This window comes from Narcine bancroftii, chromosome 3 (genome assembly GCF_036971445.1).
Source record: "Narcine bancroftii isolate sNarBan1 chromosome 3, sNarBan1.hap1, whole genome shotgun sequence".
In the NCBI taxonomy this organism is placed as follows: domain Eukaryota; kingdom Metazoa; phylum Chordata; class Chondrichthyes; order Torpediniformes; family Narcinidae; genus Narcine; species Narcine bancroftii.
The window spans coordinates 344,094,450-344,121,432 of record NC_091471.1 but is presented as its reverse complement, the minus strand read 5'-3'; the positions used below and the strand labels follow the sequence as shown (position 1 = coordinate 344,121,432).

General features: G+C 40.1%; 1 protein-coding gene across 10 annotated transcripts in view; it reads left to right on the top strand.

Moving 5' to 3' along the window:
* b3gntl1 (UDP-GlcNAc:betaGal beta-1,3-N-acetylglucosaminyltransferase-like 1) overlaps positions 1-26,983 on the top strand; it is a 392,999-nt gene that overhangs the window by 177,802 nt on the left and 188,214 nt on the right. For 9 of the 10 annotated variants that reach the window (XR_011354721.1, XR_011354727.1, XR_011354728.1 and 6 more), the window contains one exon: positions 24,817-24,912. The exons of the other annotated variant lie outside the window; for it this stretch is intronic. Coding sequence is in view for 1 of the 9 variants with exons in the window: in XM_069929539.1 (XP_069785640.1) it covers positions 24,817-24,912 (96 nt within the window). In the remaining 8 variants the exon portion in view is untranslated. The remainder of the gene's footprint in view (positions 1-24,816; positions 24,913-26,983) is intronic. 10 annotated transcript variants of the gene reach the window in all.

The window sequence follows — 26,983 nt, the reverse complement described above, 5'->3', positions numbered from 1 at the left end:
CCTCCCTTCTCTCACCATCCCTCCTCCCCCTGATCACTCCTGTCCCCTCCCTCTCTTAACCTATCATCTTCCTTTCTCACCTCTCCCCCCCCCTTTTTTTGTTCGGACGCCTGCCGACATTCTCTCGTACCTTCATGCCTGAAACATCCGCTATGTATTTTTTATCTTTGCTACATAAAGGACACTGTTTGACCAGCTGAGTGTCTCCAGAATTTTGTGATTTTACTTGAACTCACAACCTTTTGACAACAGAGGCAAGAGAGCTCAGAAGTGGCCCACCACCACTCACTCATGTGAGCAGGAAAAATTGACGGCCACCTGATTTATTTTCTATCTTTACATTCTTTTCATTTGGGAACGTTTTCTCAGCCTTTACAGCAATCTGTAATTTCAGTTTGAGTTTTAAATGAACAGCACCTGACATTGTGTGCCTCCCATCAAGGAGCGACCTTGTGACAGATCCTGTATTTCCAGTCTTCTTTTCAAGCAGAAACTATTCATGAGCTGTTAGATTGTAAACAGGACATTTGGGATCAGAAATGAGTAAATGAGTTTCAAAGAAATTAGAAAGGATTAGAGAAAGATAAATGGCATACGTAGGATAAAGCATTTGATGTTATGCTCTTAACTCATACCAGAATATTATTATGAACTCACCTGTCTCCACATTGACATCACATTTAGTGCAAGGGTGGGCAACCTTTTTTTTAAATTTAGGCATACAGCACCTTAACAGACCATTTTGGCCCTTGAGTTCATGCTGCCCAATTAACCTACATCCCCAGTATGCACTTGTGGGCCGAAATGGCCTGTCACTGTGCTGTGTGTCTAAAATTTAAAATTTTGAAAACTGTCAAACTTTTTGTGTGCATGTGAAAGTGCCACAGATGCACGGCAGCAACAAGTTATTGATTTTATTTTTCTTTAAAGCTACTTGCTTTGATTAATGAAGCATGTTGCATTTGCTAATGAATAAACTATTAAAATATACCTGTTCATCACTTCTTTATTCCTCCTTAAATTTGAATTTTAAACTACTGCCCAAGAATCTGGAAAATCCAGACTGACCCAGGCAGTCCAGATTTTTGGACCTTCTGTGGATATTTGATAAGCAACAATCTGTAAGTCACTGCGGACAGGCAGAAATGCAAAGCTGAGGCTACAATCAGATCAGCCATGATCTTACTAAATCATGGAGGTCTGTGGCCTACTCCACCTCCAAATTTAAATTTTCCTATTTTTGCATGTTCCTAATTCCATATGTTTATTTGTTTACGAAGTAGTTTGTCCATAGGCCTAGTTGTCTGGAGCATGGTGGCTTGGGAGGAGGGGGCAGTGGAATCTGAAAGTAATGGTGATGGATTGTTGGCAGTGGGTGAAGTCACGTCTGAGTCCATTGCTATGGAGAGGAAGGAGGAACGGCATCGGATACCGTTACGTCAGAACTCGTTGGCACTGAATAGAGGGGTGAGCGATGTCAGAGTCTAGCAGAGACGAATAAATGGCTGGAGGGATCAGGTACCAGGAATGATGAGCGTTCAGAAGGTGGGACATCAGGACCAAGATAAATAGTCGGTGAGGGAATCAGTTGTGTTGAGTGGCTGTGATTGGGTGGCAGAATCAGCTGAAGAGATTAGAGTTGGAGCCAGGGCTCGGGGAATTGTGGATTCAGAGGATGGCAACCTCAGGAATTGAGATCCAGGAGAGACTGAAGATGCTGGAATCTGGAGCAAAAAAAAAATTGATTGAAGGAACTCTGGGTTGAGCAGCATCAGTGGGAGAAAAAGAATGGGTGAAGTTACATGTCAGAACCCTTCATCAAGGGTTGATTGATACCCAAGGTTTGGGTGTGGTGGGATGCAGATCAAGCATTTATGGAGGCTTGATGTAGTGCACGTGGAGGAATTGAAAGAATGAAAGGTGATGGAATTGCCTTATCTGCAGATGTTCCAGTCTGTTTTATGTTGGGAAGACCAAGATGACTTGCGAATGCTGTTGGGAAAGCACAACCTACCTTCCCCTGCAACGCTTCAAGAAGAGCTTTAGGGAAGAAAAAATGTCAACCTGTGTGTCTCTAACACAAAGTACACAAGGTTGACTGAATGACCCAGACTGACACAGAAAACCTGAGCATTGTCATTATTGCCCTTCAGTCTAGAAAAAAAATTGTCAATTACAATAAAGAAAGACAACTGTTTGGAATTGAATACCTAGGCATTGCTGAATTGCTCCCAGGCATTTCATTGATTATGCCCTGAACTAGCTTTCAATTGGAACTAGTGTAGTTTTATGGAACAGACTCGATGGGCCTAGTGGCCTGCTTCCGTTCCTTGGTCTTGTGATCTTGTGATTTTGCATTGATTATGAAATTTCCAACTAAAACAGATAGGAATATTAAAATCACCCAATTTACGCTGCACATATGCCGTTTCTGGGATACCACTGAGCAGACAGTGAAGGACGTTGATGGAATGAGAATAGAAGGCACCCTGGGTTTGAAGGCTTGGTTCGACATGGTTTATCGTAACATGAGTCATTGTTAGACAGCCTGGAGAGCTCCACCATATGAGTAGCTCAGTGTGTGTGTGTGTGTGTGTGTGTGTGTGTGTGTGTGTGTGTGTGTGTGTGTGTGTGTGTGTGTGTGTGTGTGTGTGTGTGTGTGTGTGTGTGTGTGTGTGTGTGTGTGTGTGCAGTTGAAGTTTTGCTGCTGCTCAGAATTACTGTCAACTTCCTGTCCCATCTATTTTGAACAACTATATAATTGAAGGTGGCAACTCCACCCAGCTTTCATTATTAGTGACTCCTTGATCAGCAGTAAGTTAAAACTAGTCAGATACTTGTGAGGTACAGACCTTGTGACTCACAGTTGGAAATGTAAGGTCAGAAAAATTTTCCCCTCTACTACATGACCCATAATGATATAAATATAGCATCATAGAACCACAGAACATTACAGCACAGAAACAGGCCTTTTGACCCTTCTAGTCTGCCGAACTATTATTCTGCATGGTCCCAGTTCACATCCCTCTATAAACCCCAGCCATGTACCTGTCCAAATTTTTCTTAAATGCTACAATTGAGCCTGCATTCACCACTTCATCTGGCAGCTCGTTCCACACCCCCACCACACTCTGTGTGAAGAAATTTCCCCTAATGTTCCCCCCTTTCACCCTTTATCCATGACCTCTGGTTTGTTTCTCATCTAACCTTAGTGGAAAAAGCCTACTTGCATTTACTCTATTTCTACCCATAATTTTGGATACTCCTCATTCTTCTACGCTCCAAGGATTAAAGGACTAATCTGTTAAACCATTCCCTGTAACTCAGTTCAAGTCCAGGCAAAGTCCTTGTAAACCTTCCCTGCAATCTTTCAATTTTATTGATATATTTCCTGTAGTCAGGTGACCAAAAATGCCAACAATACTCCAAATGTGGCCTCTTACCTGAACATCCCAGCTTGTACTCAGGGGTTATGGAGAGAAGGCGGGGACGGGGTACTGAACTTTAAGATCAGCCATGATCTCATTGAATGGCGGAGCAGGCTCGAAGGGCCGAATGACCTACTCCTGCTCCTATCTTCTATGTTTCTGTGTATACTTAATACTTTGAGTTATGAAGGCTATTGTTCTAGGAGCTTTTTTTACGACACTATCCATCTGTGACACCACTTTCAGGGAATTATGTATCTATATTCCCAGATCCCTTTGTTCTACCGCACTCCTCAGTGCCTTAACATTTACAGTGTATGTGCTACCTTGGTTAGTCCTTCCAAAATGCAACAACTCATATTTGTCTGTATTAATCTGCCATTTTGCAGCCCATTTTTCCAGTTGGCCCAGATCCCTCTGAATGCCTTCCTCGCTGTCCATTACACCTTCAATCTTTGTGTCATCTGTAAAGTTGCTGATCCAATTTACCACGTTATCATCTAGATCATCGATAATATAGATGACAAGCAACAGTGGACCCAGCACTGATCCATGAGGCACACCACTAATCACAGGCCTCCAGTTGAAGAGGTGATCATCCACTACCACTCTCTAGCTTCTCCCATAAAACCATTGTCGAATCCAGTTTATTTCCTCACCATAAATACCGAGTGACCAAACCTTCTTTACAAACCTCCCATGCGGGACCTTTTCAAAGACCTTACTAAAGACAACATCCACAGCCTTTCCTTCATCAACTTTCCCTGTAAGCTCCTCGAAAAACTCTATAAAATTTGTGGTCTACCCCTATTTAGTCCCTGATTATCCATTTACTTGTATATGCGATCTCTTAGAACACCTTTCAATAACTCAACTACTACTCAGGTCAGACTCACCACCTATTCCTGGGTTATTTTTGGAGCCTTTTTTAAACATTGGAATAACCTGAGCTACCCACCAATCCTCTGGCCTCTCGCCCATGATATCTACCAGAGCCCCTGAAATTTCTACACAAGCCTTCCTGAAAGTCTGAGGGAATATTTTATCCACCCTTACTTGCTTAAAGACAGTAACCAAGAAAAAAACTGCAGCACAATTGAGAAAAAAAATTGGGATTAGACTTTCCTGGCCTCTATCCATGCCAGAAGTATGGTATGATTCTGTTTTATGATTATAGGTTATATTCACAAAGATTTATAAAGTTAAGGGGTGACTTTATTGAAGCTTTCAGGTTTTCTGCAAGAATTGGGTTGAACACGAGTGTGTTTATTCCTGAGTATTTGTCCTGGATATCAAACATTAAGATGAAGCAATTGGAGGAGGTTATTATTTGGAACTTAGAGCCAGGGCTCTCAACAGTAAAGTTAGCAAACCTATCTATACAGGTAGGCAGCTGAAGACTCCCTTCTGTGGAAAGCCATTGAACCTGGATCAAATATTAATTTTAAACCTAAAATTGACAGATTTCCATTAGTCTGTAGTATTGGGGAATATGGAAAGAAAGAAGGTATCTGAAGTTGGGGGTCAGCCAAGATTGCCCTGAAGATGGAATGGGCCAAATAATCATGTGTTCCCTCAATTGTCATTTTTTTGTTTATTAAACATTTTTATTTTAAACCTCAATTAATCGAGGATACTTATTTTGTGGTATGTTTTTTTTGCTGTTTGGGGCCTTAAATCAGGATTGTTATTTGATCCATCTTTATCGATTGTTATCCTGGCTCCAGCAATTTATTTTTAACACTTTGTGTTTTTAATTCAATACATTGTAATGCCAGCAAATAAAGTCAGTAAAAAAGTTTAATGACCTTGGGGCTCAGTAGACCATAGTTGCACTGAGCGCTTTGACTATAGGGCATTATGAGGTTGTAAAGCACTTCAAGGCCTTGTTATGCGTTTCATCTTTTTACAAGCTAAAAGGTAGATGACACTGGGAATTTGACCCATTCACATTTTGTTATTTTTAAACAAGGATTATCCATTTCTAACACTCCACTGATTGATGGTAAACACTTTTGTCTCACTTGGAGATTGAGCACATGGGTAAACAGGAATGGAAAAGCAGGAACAAACAATGGTGAAGATAAAGTGGCACAAGGCCCTGGTTTAATTAGAACAGATTTTATCAGCCTGGCTGTGTGCAGTTTAGAATGTGACAGCAGGCTCAATAATGGTCTGAGCAAACATAAATGGTGTCCCCTCACTCTTGCAGAGTCATTCCGAATTTACTGCTGCTTCCAATTAAAATGAACTGACTTTAGGCATGTTAGGACCAGAGATGCCAGGAGATTTCTTCGACTGTGCACCGAGCCAGACATATGCCCTCTATTCAAACTCTTTCTCATGTTTAAGCAAGAATGAATGCTTATGTTTTGTTTTCAAAGATTTCTGCAATCATTTTATTGAAACCACATTGCATTGAATCGGCTGGGGTGGGGGGCGACCTTGCATTATCTGACTCTTCCTTAATGAGCTATGTATTTTCTGACACGTACCCTCAGCTCTTTCAAGATATGGTAAAGGATGAGTAATTCGCATCTGCTGTCCTTAATTGGAAATTCATTTTAGCTCAGGGGATTTATTCTTGCACAACATATTGTAACTGGAGTTACTACAATTGGAATTTGAAGAGAAAAATATTGTGTGTTAATCCAGATTTTAAACATTAACCAGCTGTATAAGAGCGATTTTACTGCTCAGCAGTAAAATCCTCCAGATTTATATGTAAGCAGTTTCAGTATCCAGTTACCTAACCTACTGAAATATTGGGGGGAGGGGGGGGGAAATATTTACCTTGGGTCGCTAGCATTTAACATCTGCTGGAACATTAGCTGCCCGTTGTATGCACTTCCCACTCTTTGGGTTCCTTTTGTACAACAGAGTTTCTCCTGGAAACACTCTGAGCATTCTTGGCAAGCAAAATGGTGCAGTACCTCTCCCAAATATGGATTTAAAGTATATGACAAAACAAGCAAGTGGCTCTTCTGCTGTGTCCATCCACCACATTGGATTGGTGAAGCCAATAATAACGCTGATGTTCATGATGTGCTTGCAGGATTTTGAACCCAGAATAGGAAATGGAATCCCTTTGTACACTCAAGGGGTTCAAACTGTTGGAAAGGCATTTCGGTTCAACATGATTTCCTTTTTCATGACTGATTTTCAGACTTTTTAGAAATTCAAGTCAATGCAGGGTGAGAACTTAGTTCAGTTGTGCTTTAAAGTTTCTACTTTTTTTATATCATGGATCAGAGGCATTTCTCCAAGTGAGTGCAGCACTAAAGTTTATCTTCTAAGGGATAGGGTAGTGTGTGTAACCCAATGTTTGGCGATCTGGTTAGGAAGGTAACCGATGCGGAGATTGCTAAGTAATGCAGATTTTACAGGCTGGAGGACCTGGGAGTTGTGGTAAGGACACGAGAGCACGTTAAGGCATGCGTCAGTTAGTTTGAGTGACAAGGGTTTCAAATGTGGAGTGGTATGAGGGTCTTTTTATTGGCCAGGGGTAACGGTGAAACTGGACTCCAACCTAGAGCAAACAATCCAGTCCATCCTTGACACCACACCTCACCATCAAGAAGCTGAAAAGACTATCTGCCAACCATAAAGTAACAAAGCCTTGGGAACAGAAGATAAGTAAACAAGAAACGATACAGATACTGAGGTCTAGTGCAGTACACAAAAATGCAGGAGAATCTCAGCAGGTCACACATAGAAAGTAAAAGGAAGTCAGCGTTTTGGCCTTGAGCCCTTCTTCAGGGGTGTCAGAAATAAAATCGATGCCAGAATTAAAAAGGTGGGGGGCGACGAGGGTGGGGGGGTGCAGAGGGAAGCAGGAAAAACCCAGGATAAAGAGGTAATTGGTGATCGAAGAAAGAGCAGAGGTCTAAAAAGACCTCTCAGATAGGCGGTGGGGAGCTAGAGAAAGGGAGACAGAAACATATGGAAAAGAAAGGAAGTTGGAGGTCAATATTAATGCTGTCTGGTTGGAGACAGAATTTAAGATATTGTTCCTCCAGGCCAGCACAAATTGGACTGGAGCAGATGGTATCTCTGGCATGTTCCCAAACTGGGTGGAAAGTAACTTCTGTCATTGATTTATGACTTCTACTCTCCATCTTTGAAGAAGAGGACATGCCAGGGAAGGCTAGCATGCTGTAATTTGTTCCATCTTGGAGAAAAGACTAATCTGATCACAGGAAATACCACAGCTATTAGAGTGACCCCGTAGCAAGGAGAGTCACTGCCAAGGTTGTCACCAACTGCATCCTCCAAGTTGCAGAACAGCTCCATCCTTTTTTTTAATTAATTTAATTTATAAATTTAAAACCACAAAAGATTCACGCATTTTACAATAGTGCAAGTCCATTTCACACACGTGGTTTATATAAGAATGTAAGAGAAAGAATCCCCCCCACCCTCAATAAATCTCCCACCCTCCTCTCTCCAACCCTCTACAAAGCAAAAAGGAATGGGACAAGAAATCTTAAACAGAAGCACTCCTTACTATCTTCTAATATACAGAGACCTGTAGGTGAAAGGGAATGTCTGACATTTATTCAAATATTCATACTCACATTGTAAATATGGGCTCCATATTTTCCAAAATATATGATATTTGTCTCTTAAATTATGTAATTTTCTCAAATTATAAGTAATTTTCTCAAGTGGTATACAACTCCAAACTTCCACATGCCATCTCTCCATTCCCAAAACAGCTGCTTCCTAAAGCAGTTTGGGTTCTTCCTATCTAGATATGCAGTCGACATGATGTCTTCTGCATATTAACTCCAAGCGAAAAGCAGGGACTGGCATCATCCACCTTACAAGGCCTCTTTTGAACTGTGCAATATTGTTATCTCTTTCTTTATCTGCCATGATCTTCATCCATAGGTCCATGAAAGACCATTTGTTTGAGCAGACCAGTGGATAGAAAGGCAGTGTCATTGCCCCAGCACTTTATTCAATTTTTCTCACTAAACTGTTGGACCTCGGCTTCCTTCTGGAGTGGAGCTAATCCATAGGACAAGTAAGAAAATGACCAATCCATACCACCTCCACACCAGAATCACAATCGTTCAATTGTAGTATACAGATAATGCACGCTGAGTTCTAAAGTTATTGTCAGCTCGTTCATTGAAACTTGGAAGGGAATGAGCTTAACAGTAACCATCCCATAACCAAAGACCTCCACCAGCCTTCCCCCACTGCACACTCCACCAGCCTTCCCACACTGCACAATACTGCTTCTCAAAAATAAAGCCCCACTACAAGAAATTGTGGATCACTTTCTGCAAATAGAGAAATGATATTTGGGGCAGCATTAAGAAACATTCACTGGAAGCACAGAGAAATTAAGTGTAAATAGGAGTGCACTCTGTCGCAAACTACCCACCCAGCCACCCACTCAAGTATAACCTGCTCGCTTGTGGCATCATCTGAAGGTCCCACATTGGCCTCATCAGCTGAGAAATGGATAGAAGCAAATCATCCCCATTCCTGAGGACCTACCTAGTGAAAGTATATGGTGCATTTGTTGAGGCCTGATATTTGATTATGTTTAATTTTTCTAGTGTGCCACTGAATTCATGACCTTCATTCCACCACTGGTCTTCAATGTCAACTCTTCCCACTGGCACTTACTAGATTAGACCCGAGAGAGAGAGAGAGAGAGAGAGAGAGAGAGAGAGAGAGAGAGAGAGTGGATCATTCTTCAGTTACAAAATTGATTGTTGCTCTGAGCTCTGATAAGGATGGAGATAGTCTTCAAGGGATTTATTATTTGAATAAGCATATTAATTAGGATCCAGCATTGCTAAAGCTTCACATGGATATTCCAACAATTTTCAACTTTTCCCATACACAAAGAAACTGTTATGTGTTGGGCTACTTGGAATACTTTTTTGCATCTTTCTTGTGATTAAAACAATGATATCTTTGTAGTGCTGCAGTTTGGACACAGGCATTTCTTCTCCTACTTACTACAGTGGGTTTGGATTTGGTTAATCAGACAGAGGTTGCAATGTGAATTGCCTGCTTTGTTGGAATAAGTGCTCCAAAGAACAATTCCAACCTGGTGTTTCTGGAGGTGTCCTGGAGGGAGTTTGGCTGTGCAAAGGGATGACAAGCTTTGTGAAGAATGGACATGCTATAAAACAAGCCGATTTTTTACTTGTGACAGAATACAGAGAGTTTTGAACAAAGTCACAACTTTGACTACCGTCTTCAATTACTTGTTTTTCCATTTGAAAACCTATTTTTCACTAAGATTTTACACATTTAATGTCTATGCTTATTGATTGAGATGTATGATCAAATTCAAGGGTATAGAATACATTTTTAGATGATACCTTTGGATCTCTCTCAGATTATGTTTGCACGGGAGACATTAAACTGCCCTTTATTACCTGCAGCACCACAGATTTTATTTTTCTAATTGAGTTATATGACAAATTGAGGGTTCCACGAATAAAGAATGATGGTGTGTCATTAATTCCACAGCATACGAGAGGAGGCTGACTGGGTACTTAAACACCATGATTACACTGCCAAACTACTAATCAGAGGCCAAAGTAAATGATCAACATATTCAAATCACACCAGGACAAGGTCTTCCATGCCAGACCATCAGAGATATCCTCCTTCTTCAAATAAGTTAAAGGCTGAGGCCTATAACTGCATATCCTCCATTACCTGCATTTCTCCCTAGGCCACCTCTGCCCCAACACACATCGATTCCATTTGTCCTCACCTACCATCCCACCAATCTCCGCATTCAACATGTCATCCTCTGCCATTTACGCCACCTACTATATGACCTCACTTCCAGGCACACCTCCCTTCTCCACCTTCTGCAGGGACCGCTCCCTCCGTGACTCCCTTGTCCACTCCTCCCTTCCCACCAATTGCCCCCTTGGCACCCACCCCATGACTACAGGAAGTGCTCCACTTTCTAGATTTCAAATTTCAGATTTATGGTCAGAGTACATACATGTCATCACGTACAACCCTGAGATTCTTTTTCCTGTGAGCGAGGAAGAATTACTGCTTAGTGATAGTGCAAAAAAAACTGTACAAAACGTACACACGTAAACAGATAACGAATGAAAACAAGCTGCGATACAGAGAGAATTAAGAAATCATTAAAGATTTTTTAAAATCCTCCTTCCTCACCACCATTCAGGGCTCCAAATAGTCTTTCCAAATTCGCAACACTTCACTTTTGAATCTGCAGGGGCCACCTACTGCATCCAGTGCTCCCATTTTGGTCTCCTCTACATCTAAGAGACTAGATGCAGACTGGGAGATCACTTCAGTGAGCACCTCAGCACCGTCCGCTGCAATATCGGGTACCTCTCAGTGGCAATTCATTTTATTCCCTGCCCCATTCCCTTGCCAGCATGTCTGTCCATGGTCTCAAGCACTGCCAATCTGAGACCACTCGCCATTTGGAGGGCGTATTCCATCTGGGCACCCTCCAACCAGATGGAATTAAGATCAACTTCTCCGGTTTCTGCTGGTGTCCCCACCCCATGTCTTTTCCTATGTTTCATTTGCTCTAGCCATCTCTGACTCTGACTACTTTCCCCAGCTTTGCTTTCACAGAGCCACAAAAAAACCCCTTCCCCAATCAATTCTCACCTTTCATGTCCTCTTATTATATCTAAATCACATCTTTTGTCTGTTGGTGCGTATTCCTCTACCTCCCATTCTTCTTTTTAATATAGGCCCCTTGCCTGCTTTTTGCTCACCCTGGGAGGAGCTCAGGCCCGAAACGTCAGTAATATATCTTCACCTACTATGGATGCTGCAAGATTTGCTGAGTTCCTCCAGCATTTCTGGTTTTACCAATTCCCGCCATGACAGGTGGGAATGCAAATTCAATTCAAAAGCAAGAGTATTAATTTAGTAATTTCGACTATGAAATCATGACATTAAAAACAAACCCAATGCCTTTAAGGAATAATTTCTGATATCCTTAGTCAGGTATTTAATGACTCTTTGTGAAATGGTCTAACAAACCAGTTCAGTGGTAGCACTGTGCCCTATAGGAACAAATTCAACACATGGAGAGCAATGGATGAAGGGAAAGCTGTGGATGTTGTCTATTTGGACTTTAGTAAAGCTTTTGACAAAGTTCCCCACAGGAGGTTAGGAAAAAAGGTGGAGGCATTAGGTATAAATGAGGAGGTAGTGAAATGGATTCAGCAGTGGTTGGATGGGAGGTGTCAGACAGTAGTGGTAGAAAATTGTTTGTCCAATTGGAGGCCGGTGACTAGTGGAGTTCCTCAGGGTTCGGTCCCGGGTCCACTATTATTTGTTATATATATTAACGATCTGGATGTAGGGGTGGAGAATTGGATAAGCAAGTTTGCGGATGACACAAAGATTGGTGGTGTTGTGGACAGTGAGGTAGATTACCGAGGATTAAAAGGTGATTTAGGAAGGCTGGAGGTGTGGGCTGAGAAATGGCTGATGGAATTTAATACAGATAAATGTGAGGTGCTACATTTTGGAAAGGCAAATTTAAATAGGTCATATACATTGAATGGTAGACAATTGAGGAGTGCAGAGCAACAAAGGGATTTAGGAGTTATGGTAAATAGTACCCTCAAGGCTGATACTCAGGAAGATGGTGTGGTGAAGAAGGCATTTGGAATGTTGGCCTTCATAAATCGGAGTATTGAATTCAAGAGTAGGGAGGTTATGATGAAATTGTACAAGGCATTGGTGAGGCCAAATTTGGAGTACTGTGTACAGTTTTGGTCACCAAATTATAGGAAAGATATAAACAAAATAGAGAGAGTGCAGAGAAGGTTCACGAGAATGTTGACAGGATTTCAGGGTCTGAGTTACAGGGAAAGGTTGTGCAGACTGGGGCTTTTTTCTCTGGAGCGTAGAAGATTGAGAGAGGACTTGATAGAGGTGTTTAAGGTTTTAAAAGGGACAGACAGAGTAAATGTGGATAGGCTTTTTCAATTAAGAAAGGGGGAGATTCAAACTAGAGGACATGGTTTAAGACTGAAGGGGGAAATTTATAAGGGGAACATGAGGGGAAATTTCTTTACGCAGAGGGTGGTGGGGATGTGGAATGAGCTTCCGGCAGACGTGGTCGAGGCGGGATCATTGGTTACATTTAAGGAAAGACTGGATCGTTACATGGATAGGAGGGGACTAGAGGGGTATGGATCGGGTGCTGGTAAGTGGGACTAGGAGGGTGGGGATTTGCTACGGCATGGACTAGTAGGGCCGAACTGGCCTGTTCTGTGCTGTAAGTGGTTATATGGTTATATAGTTATATGGAATCACGATGGCAGCTTTCACAAACATCTCAAGACAAATTATGGCTACACAATGATTGATGGCTATATCTTCGACACCCAAGCCCCGTGAATGATAAAGAATATATTGTTCAGCATTTAATTCATTCAGTAGATATACCAAAGTTTTCATCTTGAAATGGTAGCTGGAACAGAACATATGACTCTGGTCCACAGTTTATTGATACAAGTAATGTCTGTGTCATCTCTATCTTCCCACCCTATGTATAATATCACTATACTCCTTCATGTGCTCCACTCCCTAGAGGGGTCCGTGGCTATCTATATAACATGTGGGGCGATTGACAGCCTAGTCTTCACAATGTTTGATGTCTTGAAAGGAACTCAACACATTTCTTCACTTCTATTCATTTCACCACACATGATACTGTGTACAGTGAAAGCACCATGATTTAGTTGTGCTGTAAGTTACTGAGTATTGCGACAAAGTGTGACGCTTCTTGGCAACCAACATAAGTTGTGCTGTGTCCGCTGTAACAGAGAAAGCCTCCTCCTTCACAGTGCCATTCCCTGTTGTATTCTAATATAACAGAGGGAAAGGCAACAAGACTGAAGCAGCCTTCATGAGGTTACTGAGAGTATTTGGAACCACAATTTGTGGAGAATAATCTTATATCCTATCTCTAAAGTGCAGCCTGTTTGGTTGAAGAAACTAGAACTTCAAATTGGAATGCTGAATACTATGAAGTCACCAGGCTGCAAAAAGAAAATGAAATAACATTTCTCGCTGAATTACGTCACAATGTTAATCGGCATCTACCCCGTGACTGCAGGAGGTGCTCCACTTTCCAGATTTCTGATTTTCTGATTTATTGTCAGAGTACATACATGACATCGCATACAACCCTGAGATTCTTTTACCAGTGAGCCAGGCAGAAATATCACTGATTGGCAGTACAAAAAAAAAACTGTACAAAACATAAGGATAGGAACCAAAATGGCCCAAAATGGAAACAATTTCTTAAAGAACGACGTCTTGAAGAGTGATGTGTTGTGAAAACCTGGGTATAATAAAGATAGAAGAAACAGGAGTAGGTCCTCGTTAGTATAGTGGCTGACAGCCACATGAATGACAGTTAACTGAACCATTTTAAGAAAAAGAACTGCACAAGGAAGGCTTTCTCTCAATAGTTTTCCATCATGGGGTGCAACTTTTGATCTCTGCAGAAAAATGAACAGTACAAACTGCTGTATGAAGTTAGCCAGGTTAATGGCAAGGACTTATCCAGAGCTACTCACAAGCAAGCAGTGGAAGCATTCAGAACAGCCAAAGAACCTATTGTTGTCCAGGTACTGTGAAGAACTCGGCGCACCAAAGTTATTAAAGCATCTCATGAATGTCAACTTGTAGATATGGGCACACGGACAGAGATCACTTTTGAACACATCATGGCATTGACTAAAATAAGACCACCTACTCCACCTGATATGGTTCTGGAACAATACCTCTTACCTGAAGAACATCCATTTTTAATTTTTTTTTAAATTTTTCACACTATGAACCATATTAACCAAAATACACACAAACATTTCCCTCTTGAATATACACAGTGTCATTTTCTCCCCTTTTCCCCCCTCCCTTCCCTCTCTCCTTCCCACTAAATGTTCAACATATACAATACATTAAACCCATTAAACAATGTCATCACACAATGAAAATAAATAAGAAAATTGTATCATCTACTTTTACACACTGGGTCAGTTCATTTCGTCTTCTTCTCATTCTATCATTTTAGGGGGTGGAGGTCCACTGTAAGCCCTCTCTGTTGTGTTCCATGTACGGTTCCCAAATTTGTTTGAATACTGTGACTTTGTTTTTTAAATTATATGTTATTTTTTCCAATGGAATACATTTATTCATTTCCATGTACCATTGCTGTATTCTAAGGCTATCTTCTGATTTCCAGGTTGACAGAATACATTTTTTTGCTACAGCTAAGGCTATCATAATAAAGCTTTTTTGTGCTCCATCCAAATCGAGGCCAAGTTCTTTACTTCTTATATTATTTTGAAGAAAGATCTCTGGATTTTTTGGTATATTGCTTTTTGTGATTTTATTTAATACCTGATTTAGATCTTCCCAAAACTTTTCCACTTTCTCACATGCCCAAATTGCATGTACTGTTGTTCCCGTTTCCTTCTTACAGCAAAAACATCTGTCTGATACTGTTGGGTCCCATTTATTTAACTTTTGGGGCGTGATATATAGCCTGTGTAACCAATTATATTGTATCATGCGTAACCTCGTGTTTATTGTATTTCTCAAAGTTCCGGAGCATAACTTTTCCCATTTTTCATTTTTTATCTTTATGTTTAGATCTTGTTCCCACTTTTGTTTGGATTTACAGCTTATTTCATCGTTCTCTTTTTCTTGCAGCTTGATCTACATGTTTGTTATAAATCTTTTAATTATCATTGTGCCTGTAATCACATATTCAAAGCTGTTTCCTTCTGGTAACCTCAGCCTGCTTCCCAATTTGTCCTTCAAGTAGGTTTTCAGTTGGTGGTACGCAAACATTGTACCATGAGTTATACCATATTTGTACTTCATTTGTTCAAAAGATAATAAATAATTTCCAAAAAAACAATTTTCTATTCTTTTGATCACTTTTCTCTCCCATTCTCTAAAGGAAAGGTTATCTATTGTGAAAGGGATTAGTTGATTTTGCGTCAATAATAATTTTGGTAGTTGGTAATTTGTTTTTTTTCCTTTCTACGTGAATCTTCTTCCAAATGTTGAGCAGATGGTACAGTACTGGCGAACTTCTATGTTGCACCAGTTTTTTATCCCACTTGAAAAGTATATGTTCTGGTACCTTCTCCCCTATTTTATCTAGCTCTAACCTGGTCCAATCTGGTTTTTCGCTTGTTTGATAAAAATCTGATAGATATCTTAATTGTGCTGCTCTATAATAATTCTTAAAGTTTGGTAGCTGTAAGCCTCCTTGTTTGTACCATTCTGTTAATTTATCTAGCGCTATCCTCGGTTTCCCCCCTTTCCATAAGAATTTCCTTATTATTTTCTTTAGCTCATTGAAGAATTTCTCTGTTAGGTGAATTGGTAACGATTGAAATAGGTATTGTATCCTTGGGAAGATATTCATTTTAATGCAGTTTACCCTTCCTATCAGTGTTAGTGGTAAATCTTTCCAATGTTCTAAGTCATCTTGTAATTTCTTCATTAATGGCTGATAATTTAATTTGTATAGATGGCCTAGATTATTATCTAGTCGAATACCTAGGTATCGGATTGCTTGTGTTTGCCATTTAAATGGTGATTCTTTCTTAAACTTTGTGAAATCCTCATTATTCATTGGCATCACTTCACTTTTATTTGTGTTGATCTTGAACCCCAATATTTCTCCATATTCCTTCAATTTCTTATGTAATTCTTTTATTGATAATTCTGGTTCTGTTAAGTATACTATGATGTCATCAGCAAATAGACTGATTTTATATTCCTTCTCTTTTATTTTTATCCCTCTTATTTTATTTTCTATTCTTATCAGTTCTGCCAAGGGTTCTATAGCTAAAGCTAACAGTGAGGGTGATAGTGGACATCCCTGCCTAGTTGACCTGCTTAATTTAAATTGGTTTGCTATATATCCATTTACTGTCATCTTCGCCAATGGTCCCTTATATAATGCTTTAATCCAATTAATATATTTCTCTGGTGGGCTGAACATCTGTAGTACTTTGAATAAATAATTCCATTCTACCCTGTCAAAGGCTTTCTCTGTGTCTAATTTCCTTGTACTGCATGGATTAAGTTAATGAATTACAGATATTGTTCATCTTTTCTTAATAAATCCAGTTTGATCTAGTTTTACTATTTGTGGTACACAGTCGGCAAATCGGTTTGCTAATAGTTTTGCTATTATCTTATAATCTGTGTTAAGTAGAGATATTGGTCTATAAGATGCTGGTGTTAGTGGATCTTTCCCCGTCTTTGGTATTACTGTAGTTATTGCTGTTTTACATGAATCTAGCATGTTTTGTGTTTCTTCAATCTGGTTCATGACTTCCAGGAGAGGAGGAATTAATAAGTCTTTAAATGTTTTATAGAATTCTATTGGGAGTCCGTCCCCTCCAGGCATTTTATTGTTCGGTAGCTTTTTTAATATATCCTGTATTTCCTCTATTTCAAATGGTTTTATCAATTTGTTTTGCTCCTCTTTCAATTTCGGTAGTTCAATTTTAGCTAGAAATTCATCTATTTTGTCTTCTTTCCCTTTGTTATCAGTTTGGTATAATTGCTCGTAGAATTCCTTTAAGTTTTCATTGATCTCTGTTGGGTTATATGTAATTTGTTTCTCTTTTTTCCTTGATGTCAATACCATTCTTTTAGCCTGTTCTGTTTTAAGCTGCTAAGCTAGTATTTTGTGCATTTTTCTCCTAGCTCATAATACTTCTGCTTTATCTTCATTATGTTCTTCTCCACCTTATACGTTTGTAGTGTTTCATATTTTATTTTTTTCTCCGCCAATTCTCTTCTTTTTGCTGTATCTTCCCTTGTTGCCAGTTCTTTTTCTGTACTTACTATTTCCCTTTCCAGCTGTTCTATTTCCTGATTGTAGTCCTTCTTCATCTTAGTTACATAACTTATTATCTGCCCTCTGATGAAGGCTTTCATTGCATCCCATAATATAAATTTGTCTTTCACTGATTCCGTGTTTATTTCAAAGTACATTTTAATTTGGCCCTCAATAAATTCTCTAAAATCCTCTCTTTTAAGTAGTATGGAGTTTAATCTCCATCTGTACGTTCTTGGTGGGATGTCCTCCAGCTCTATTGCTAATAACAGGGGTGAGTGATCCGATAACAATCTAGCTTTATATTCCATTTTCATAACTCTCCCTTGGATATGGGCTGACAATAGGAACAGGTCAATCCTTGAGTATGTTTTATGTCTACCCAAATAATATGAGTATTCCTTCTCCTTTGGGTGTTGTCTCCTCCATATATCCAAAAGTTGCATTTCCTGCATTGATTTAACCATAAATTTGGCTACTTTGTTCCTTCTGCTAGTCTTTTTTCCAGTTTTATCCATCTTTGAATCCAAATTAAGGTTAAAGTCCCCTCCTATCAATATATTCCCCTGTGTATCTACAATCTTCAAAAAAATATCTTGCATAAACTTTTGATCCTCGTCATTAGGTGCATATATATTGACCAAATTCCAGAGTTCTGAATATATCTGACATTTTAACATTATGCATCTCCCTGCTGGATCTATTATTTCCTCCTCTATTTTGATTGGTACATTTTTATTGATTAATATAGCTACTCCTCTGGCTTTTGAATTATATGATGCTGCCGTTACGTGCCCTACCCAGTCACTCCTTAATTTCTTGTGTTCCACTTCAGTTCGATGCGTTTCCTGCACGAATGCTATATCTATTTTTTTTTTCAGTAAATTTAATAGCCTCTTCCTTTTGATTTGGTTATGTTTTCTGTTAATGTTTGTAGTTATATAGTTCAACATGGCCATTTCATACTTTGTTTACATCTCATTTCCGCCTCCTCACCACCACCTTTCCTCTTTTCCCCATTTCCATTTCTCAGTTCTCTTTTTTTGAACGCACTGTATGACAACATTTCTAAACATAAAATATTTCAACCATTCCCACATCTAAAATTCCCTTAACCCCAAGTGTTTCCCCCCCCCTCTCGGAGTCACCCCTTGTCCCTTGCCGGGCAACCACAACTCCCCTCTCCATTCGGACGACAAACCCATTTGCAATATACCTGTTAGGTTGAAAGGTATGGTCAAAAGTTTAAGAGAGCCATGGTTCTCAAGGGATATTGGAAACTTGGTTCAAAAAAAGAGGGAGTACTACAATAAATATAAGAAATGGAAAAAATGTAAAACGAATCTTAAGAAAGAAATTAGAAAAGCTAAAAGAAGGTATGAGGTAGCTATAGCAAGTAGGGTGAAAATAAATCCAAAGGGTTTCTACAAATATGTATATAGCAAAAGAGATAAAATTGGTCCAATTGAGAATCAGAAAGGACAAATGTATGTGGAGCCAAAAGAGATGGGAGAGGTCTTGAATAATTTCTTTTCCTCAGTATTTACTGAGGAGAAGGATATTGAACTGTGCAGGGTAAAGGAAGCAAAGGGGATATATATGGAGACTATAGTGATAAAGAAAGAGGTAGCACTGGATAAAGGTGGATAAGTCTCCAGGTCCTGACAGGATTTTCCCCAGGACCTTGAGAGAAGTTAGTGAGGAAATAGCGGAGGCTCTGGCAGTGATTTTTCAAACATCATTATAGATGGGTATAGTGCCGGAGGATTGGAGAGTTGCGCATGTGGTTCCTTTGTTTAAAAAAGGTTCGAGGAGCAAGTCTAGCAATTATCGGCCTGTAAGTTTGATGTCTGTGGTATGTAAATTGATGAAAAGCGTTCTTAGAGATAGTATATATAAGTATATGGAGGGACAGGGTCTGATCAGGGACACTCAACACGGATTTGTGCGTGGAAGGTCGTATTTGACCAATCTTGTTGAATTTTTTGAAGCGGTGACTAGGAATGTTGATGAGGGTAGAGCAGTGGATTTTGTCTATATGGACTTCAGTAAGGCCTTCGATAAGGTTCCACATGGGAGGTTAGTTATTAAGGCTAAATCCTTGGGTATTAATTTGGAGATAGTCAAATGGATTTAACAGAGGCTGGAAGGAAGGTGCCAGAGAGTAGTAGTAGATAATTGTTTGTCTGGATGGAGGCCAGTGACAAGCGGTGTACTTCAGGGCTCGGTATTGGGACCTTTGCTGTTTGTCATATATATTAATAATCTGGAGGATGGGGTGGTAAGTTGGATTAGTAAATATGCAGATGATACTAAAATAGGGGAAATTGTGGATGATGAAGAGGGTTTTCAAAGATTGCAGAGGATTTAAACTGCTTAGAGGAGTGGGCAGAAAGATGGCAGATGGAGTTTAATGCTGATAAGTGTGAGGTGCTTCATTTTGAAAAGAATAATCAAAGCAGGACATATGTGGTAAATGGGAGGGCATTGAAGAATGCAGTGGAGCAGAAAGATCTAGGAATAATGGTGCATTGTTCCCTGAAGTTAGGAGCACATGTGGATAGGGTGGTGAAGAAGGCCTTTAGTATGCTTGCTTATATAAATCAGTGCATAGAATATAGAAGTTGGGAAGTAATGATGAAATTGTACAAGGCATTGGTGAGGTCAAATTTAGAGTACTGTGTGCAGTTCTGGTCACCGATTTATAGGAAGGATATTAACAAGATAGAAAGAGTGCAGAAAAGATTTACAAAAATGTTGCCTGGGTTTCAGCATCTGGAATACAAGGAAAGATTGAGCAAATTAGGTCTTTATTCCTTGGAACGTAAAAGGCTGAGAGGGGATTTGATAGAGGTGTTTAAGATAATGAGAGGGATAGATAGAGTTGATGTGAAATGGCTTTTCCCATTGAGAGTAGGAGAGATGGATACAAGAGGTCATGGGTTGAGAGTTGATGGGCAAAGGTTTAGGAGTAACATGAGGGGAAACTTCTTTACTCAGAGAGTGGTTACTGTGTGGAATGGGTTTCCAGGAAAGGTGGTGGAGGCAGCTTCAATTTTGTAATTTAAGAAAGAGTTGGATGTATATGAATGGGATAGGGATGAAGGGATATGGGCAGAGTGCTGGTAAGTGGGATTAAAGGAGGGTACTTGGATCAGTGCGGACTAGAAGGGCCAAATTGGCCTGTTTCCGTGCTGTAATTGTTATATGTTATATGGTTAAGTGTCAACTGATTTCGCAGTGACTGTTATTCTCTCCCACCCAACACCCTCCAGAAAAGGCTTTTATCTTCACATTACAACAAAGCTCCCTCTCTTTTCTTCTCTTTTTCTTTTTATTATTTATTCATTTATTATTAATTTTTTTGATCCCTCCTCTTTTTTCCCCTTCTCCTTTACTTCCCTCCTTTAGTTCTTACTTATACATTATTTTTACTTCTTTATATGAAGTTTGTCATCATTCTTTGTTCTTGTTACATCTCTTCATCTCTCTTTCTGTTTTGCAGGCGTTCTGCAAATTCTCATTCTTTCTCTGCATCTGAGAACAGTCTGTTTAGCTGCCCCGGAATAACTATTTTAAGCACCGCTGGATATCTTAACATAAATTTATAACCTTTCTTCCATAGGATCGATTTTGCTGCATTAAACTCCTTCCTCTTCTTCAGGAGTTCAAAACTTATGTCTGGGTAGAAAAAAAATTTTTGACCTTTGTATTCCAGTGGTTTTTTGTCTTCTCTCATTTTATTCATTTTCTCTTGTCGTGTATCTCAGGAATTTTACTAAAACGGATCTTGGTTTTTGTTGTGACTGTGGTTTCGGGGCTAATGTTCTGTGTGCCCTTTCTATTTTCATTCCTTCCTGCATTTCTGGCATTCTTTTATAATTTTTTTCATATCTTTACCTTCTTCATCTTCCTTAAGGCCCACTATCTTTATATTGTTTCTCCTACTATAGTTTTCCATTATATCCATCTTCTGAGCTAACAACTCCTGTGTTTCTTTAAATTTTTATCACTTTCTTCCAATTTTCTTTTTAAGTCGTTCACTTCAATTTCTACCACCATTACACGTTCTTCCACGTTTTCTAAACTTTTCCCTACATCTGTTATGACCAGCTCTATTCTACTCACTTTTTCTTCTGTACTTTTCATTTTTCTTTTCATTTCATTAAATTCTAGTGTCAGCCATTCTTTTAATGCTTTCATATGTTCTTGAAAAATTTTTTATCTATGTACTGTCCATTCATTTTACCTCCTATTCCTCTGTGCAGAGCTTGGTCTTCTTCTACTTCTTCTGTGTCTGCTCTTGGATTTGTGTTTTCTATTTCTCTTCCTTGTATCTGTGTCTCTTCTGACTTTCTTGTTGAGCTGCTTGTCTCAGTTCGTTGGGTTTTTTTTCCATGGTGTCTTGATGTTGGTCCTTTTCTTCTGGGTTGGTTATCTGTTGTGTCTCTAGTTTCCTTTTTTCTTTCTCACCCCTCCTGTTCCCATTGCTTTCTTTATCTTCTAGCTGGGAGCCCTGCTGTCAGGCCTCTCTCAGCTGTCGTGCTGTGGAGTTTCATTCCACAGCTGGTCCCCCCTCCCGTAGGTGTTGTCCTTGTCATGTGCAGTTGCGCACCCCTGTTTGGCTCCGTGAGCCATTTTTGCAGTCCTGCGGTTAGTGGGTCGCAACCCTGCAGGGTCTCCACTAACCTCGGGGAGTGGGCTCCTCTTTCCACTGCAGGTCCCTGCTTTTTCGTGCAGGTAAGGCCTTCACCTTTCTCTTCTGGCGTCTCTCTTTCTTCTTTTCTTCCCGATGTTTTTGGCTTTTCTTTCTTAGATGCCATTTTCTCCACACCTTTATTTTTTTATTTGTTGTGATTTGTGTATCTGGGGCTTTGCTTTTTCTTCACTTTTTTCCTTTTCTTCTGGAGAGGGCTGGTATTCTCCTACCAGCCACTACTCCATCACGTGAGTCCTCCTGAAGAACATCCATCAGGGCTGGAATATTATGGTTCATATTGGAAGATTACAAGCTGAAATTGTCAGAGAAGAACTGCAATACAAGGAAGTTGACTTGCACAGATTGCAAGGGCAGGACGAACTTGGTCTCACAGTCTGCTACAGAACAGATGATGAAGATGATCCAGGAATATATGTCAGTGAGATTGATAAATATATTAAAAAAAAGAAACAGGAGCAGGAGATCACTGCAGATCTCTCCCGTCAGAACCATTGTTCCTAGTTGTGAGTGGAACTCAATATAATTGCCGAATATCATTTGGTAAAGTAAAAAAACAACTCCCGAACGATCTGGTTTCATTTTACACCTTCTGATTACAGCACGAGCCTTCTGTCGTGGTTCAGGATTCGAAGATTATCTCCTTGGCCAGAAGTGCAGAGTGAGAAGTTGCATTCCGTTCTGCCTTCTCCTTGATGTTTTCTCTATTGTCTTTCATGGAAAGGAAAAAATGTGTGGTATAATAGGGTAATCTAGAAAGACTTTTCTTAGCACTCTGCATTTTTCTTCCCCCCTCCCCCCCACCACTGTATCCACCTATCACCTGCCAGCTGGTGCTCCTCCCCTTCAATTTCACCTCCCCCCACCACCCCCCAATTTTTTTGGGTGTCCGCCCGGTTCTTGATGAAGTGGTTCGTAAATGTCTAAACATCTATTTCTTTGACCTCAGAAATTTTAAATTTCACACTTGAAATCCCAGACATATTATATTGATTTAAACAAAAATGGTTACCTACGGACAGTGGTGGTAGAATATTAGAATATTGACATTCTTTTAATATACACTGCTAAAATATTCTGGATGTACCCAGTAAGATATTGTCCGTATTTTACAAGCACCATGGGACTTCGCCATTCCTTTCTTTGGAGTACTTGGATGATTGCATCAGTGCTGACCAATCAAGCAGAATTGGTTTTGAAAAACAGTTAATGGGAAGATGAAGGAGGCAAAGATATGAAAGAATTTATAAAAGAATGGATCCCAAAAGTCCTGTGAATGCCAGAAATGCAGAAAGAAATGGAAATAGAAAGGGCACACAGAACATTAACCTCGAAACCACAGTCACAACAAAAACCAAGATCCGTTTTAGTAAAATTCCTGAGATACACGACAAGAGAAAATATTATGACACACCAATGGCATCATGAAGAAAGCCTCTACTTCCTCAAGAGTTTGCGGAGGAGCTAGTGGAGTTGTTCAAGTGAACCGGTACGGACTTGAGGGGCCGACATGGCCTGTTTCCGTGCTGTAAACAATTATATGGTTATATGGTTATATGGGATGGTTGAGTGAGAACTGTCTTTGCTTATCAATACAGTAGTTCAGGAAATCAGATTTCAGCTGGGCGGCATGGTTAACATAGCAGTTAGCACCATGCTGTTACAGCGCCATTGATCCGGTTTCTGATCCCACCCTGTCTGTAAGGAGTTGTACATTTTCCCCGTGTCTGCATGTTTCCTCTGGGTGTTCCAGTTTCCTCCCACCTTCCGAAAAGGTACGGGGGTGGTAGGTAAATTGAATGTAATTTGGCGGCATGGGCTCCTGGGCTGTTACTGTGCTGTATGTCTAAACTTTTTTAAATTATATTTAATTACTTGTATCAAACACAGCCACAGTAGGAGTGTATAATTGGCTTTAAGAACTTTTTTTTTGTCTTTTAAGAAATGGAAAAACAGATGAGGGATTGTGACCCACTCACACACTAATGGGGGATGAATAAAAGATGGTGATTGGTGGAATTTGGCAAGAAACTATAAATGTCTTGATTAACAAAATAAGGTTTCTGTCCTTTACTTAAGTGTGATCCGTCATGGGCTAGGCATAAACTAACTGGGAGATTAATCAACAATCTGTTTTGTTCATAAACTGAGCTGAGATAAGCAGGGCCACCAAGAAAAGCAGAGGGGAATGGTGTCACATCTCCTGGCAATGAGCATTACAGCTCAGATCAAAAGAAGTCAGTGACCTACTGCTCAGCAGCAGAAGTGATAGACACTTGTAGGGGAAGAATGTGGAGTGTAGTGTGCTGTGCGAAGTTAAAGAATTTAAGTCAATAGAAAATACCAGAGGGCATTGTTTAAGCCGAGTGTAGGAAAGTTTAGGGAAGACTTCAGAGGTTACGTTTTTTTAACACAGAGAGTGATGGGTGCCTGGAATGCATTGCCCAGAGTGATACCATTGGATCATTTAAAAGACTCTTAAGTTGGCACATGGATGTAAAAGAAAAGAGGATGATGGGTGTGAGGTAGAGAAAAGGTAAAATTGTTGTGGAGTGGGTTTGCTGTCCCTTGCACAACATCGTGGACTGAAGGGCCTGTACTGTGCTGTAGGGTTCTGTGCTCTAAGATTTTTTTTTACATAAAGGAGCTCAGGATGTTAATTCCTACTAAGACTCAGTAATAGCAAGATATTTGCTCGCTTCTCAATTAAAGAGTAATTGGATCCCTCTCTCTCTCTCTCTCTCTCTCTCTCTCTCTCTCTCTCTCTCTCTCTCTCTCTCTCTCTCTCTCCATGGTAGGTCTTTACTTCCCATGGTCCCACCGTCATCATGCCCACCTGGTTCTGCTCTCGAGAATGGTTTGACTCGGTTGGGAAGTTTGACGAAAATGGAAAAGTGAGTACCATCATCCACACCCTCTCCACCTCTGATCCTCCTCTGGTTTCCCTTCCTGAAGTCAACAATCCACTCCTTGGTTACGGTGGCATTGAGTATAATATGAGGTCAAATTTTAGAATCGTAATATACAGATACTCTCTGACTTACAACCTATGTGGCTTATGGCCATCCATACATACGAACAAAAAAAAACCAGTAGTGCAACACCTTTACAGCACCAGCGATTGGGACCGGATCGAGGTTCGAGTCCCACGCTGTCTGTAAGGAGTTTGTACATTCTCCTCGTGTCTGCATGAGTTTTCCTCTGGAGCTCCGGTTTCCTCCCACCATTTGAAACGTCCCGGGGGTGTAGGTTAATGGGGTGTAAATTGGGTGGCACGGACTCGTGAGTCGAAATGGCCTGTTACCATGCTATATTTTTTTTAAACTTAAAATAATGTAAATATAAAAATTATGCTTTGGGGGTGAAAATAGGGGGTCTTTCTATGGAAAATAGCATCTTATGGCAGGGGAGTCCAACCTCTCGTGAGAGCGGGCCTTGGTGATCACTATGTTGTATTTGACGAACGACAAAACGGATACAGCGAATTTACGACGTATGTCCATTTCGAGATGCGACCGGTGGGTCCGGACGGAATACGGTCATAAGTTGAGGACTACCTATATATAAAAAGCTCAGTGTCAAGGCTAAGAAAGGTAGTGTGGAGAGGGGGGTGGGACATTCCAATGCAGCATGACCTTTGAAAATAATTCTTCCCAATTAAAATACTAAAATTTCTGGAAACCATTGAATATCTTATCCACATTAAGTATTTGCTCAATGTCTCAGATAATGGTTCTGTTGTATCATTTGAAATTCATTAATGGAATGCTGTGAGGGATAAATACCAACCTCAATTTTCTCTCAAAGGAATTTCATTTTAATTAGATCCGATCCTGGCTGAGGAGGAGTGACTGGCTCTTTGACGTAAACAGAAAAGTGCAGTAATTGATGTGCATCTGGAAAGATTGCAAGGGCCAAGAGTGAAGGGTTGCAGACCTACTGCTCAAAATGTCAGGACTGCTGAGACACAACGCATGCCATGAGGGGACAGAGGGAAAGAAAGCTATCTCTGATGCACTTTCATTATCAGTCCCTACTTGTTATAATTCAAGCCAATTTGTTTGGAGAGCATATCAGAAATTGTTTGTGCAGAAATTCTTCCCTTGCTGTCAGGAACAGAATTTATTTTCATGAACATGTCACTAAATTTGTTGTTTTGTGACAAACATTTATATAAACTACATCACAAAATAAATAAATAAAAATAGTGCAAGAAAAAGAAAAAATAAAGTAAGGCAGTGACTATGGTTCATTGATCATTTAGAAATCTGATGGCGGGGGGGGGGGGGTGGGGGGGTGGTTGTCTTCAGGCCTTTTTTCCAGTGGGGCAGAGTGAAGATATCATGGCCTGGGTGGTGGGGTTCTTGAGGATAGAGGGTGCTTAACAGCACTGATTAACATATTGAGAATCCCAGTCCATCAGAAGGAAAATTAACATAACTATTCTCAGATGAGGCAGGTTCACTTTGTTCATATGAAATCTTCATGGCAATTCTCAAATTTCAACTTACAAGGCACATTGAGTGAAACATGAAAATCTGCAGACACTGTGATTGTAGTAAAAACACAAGATACAAGAGACAAAAAAAGACTATCACCAGTCTACATTATTAACTGGAACATTCTACTTCATGCACCATTTCTTTTTAGCACTGAGGAGCTTGAATTTGCCATTGCCTCCATGCTCTAGTAGTCTGTGGTTCATCTAAGATTTCACCCTGACCACAGCAAAGAACGATCCAAATCACAACTTGACAACATTTACCACGATTATAGATTTTCATCCTTCTTATTTTTTCTTGTCCATTCTCTGTTCATTTAAAAAACAAGCAACACTTTAGTCTTGCATCATTGCCTCCGCGGTTCAACTTTGTATAGACTCCCATAGATCTGATTAGAATATCTTACGATCTCCAAGTGGCCACCCATTTCACTTCCCCATCCCACTCCCTTGCTAACATGCGT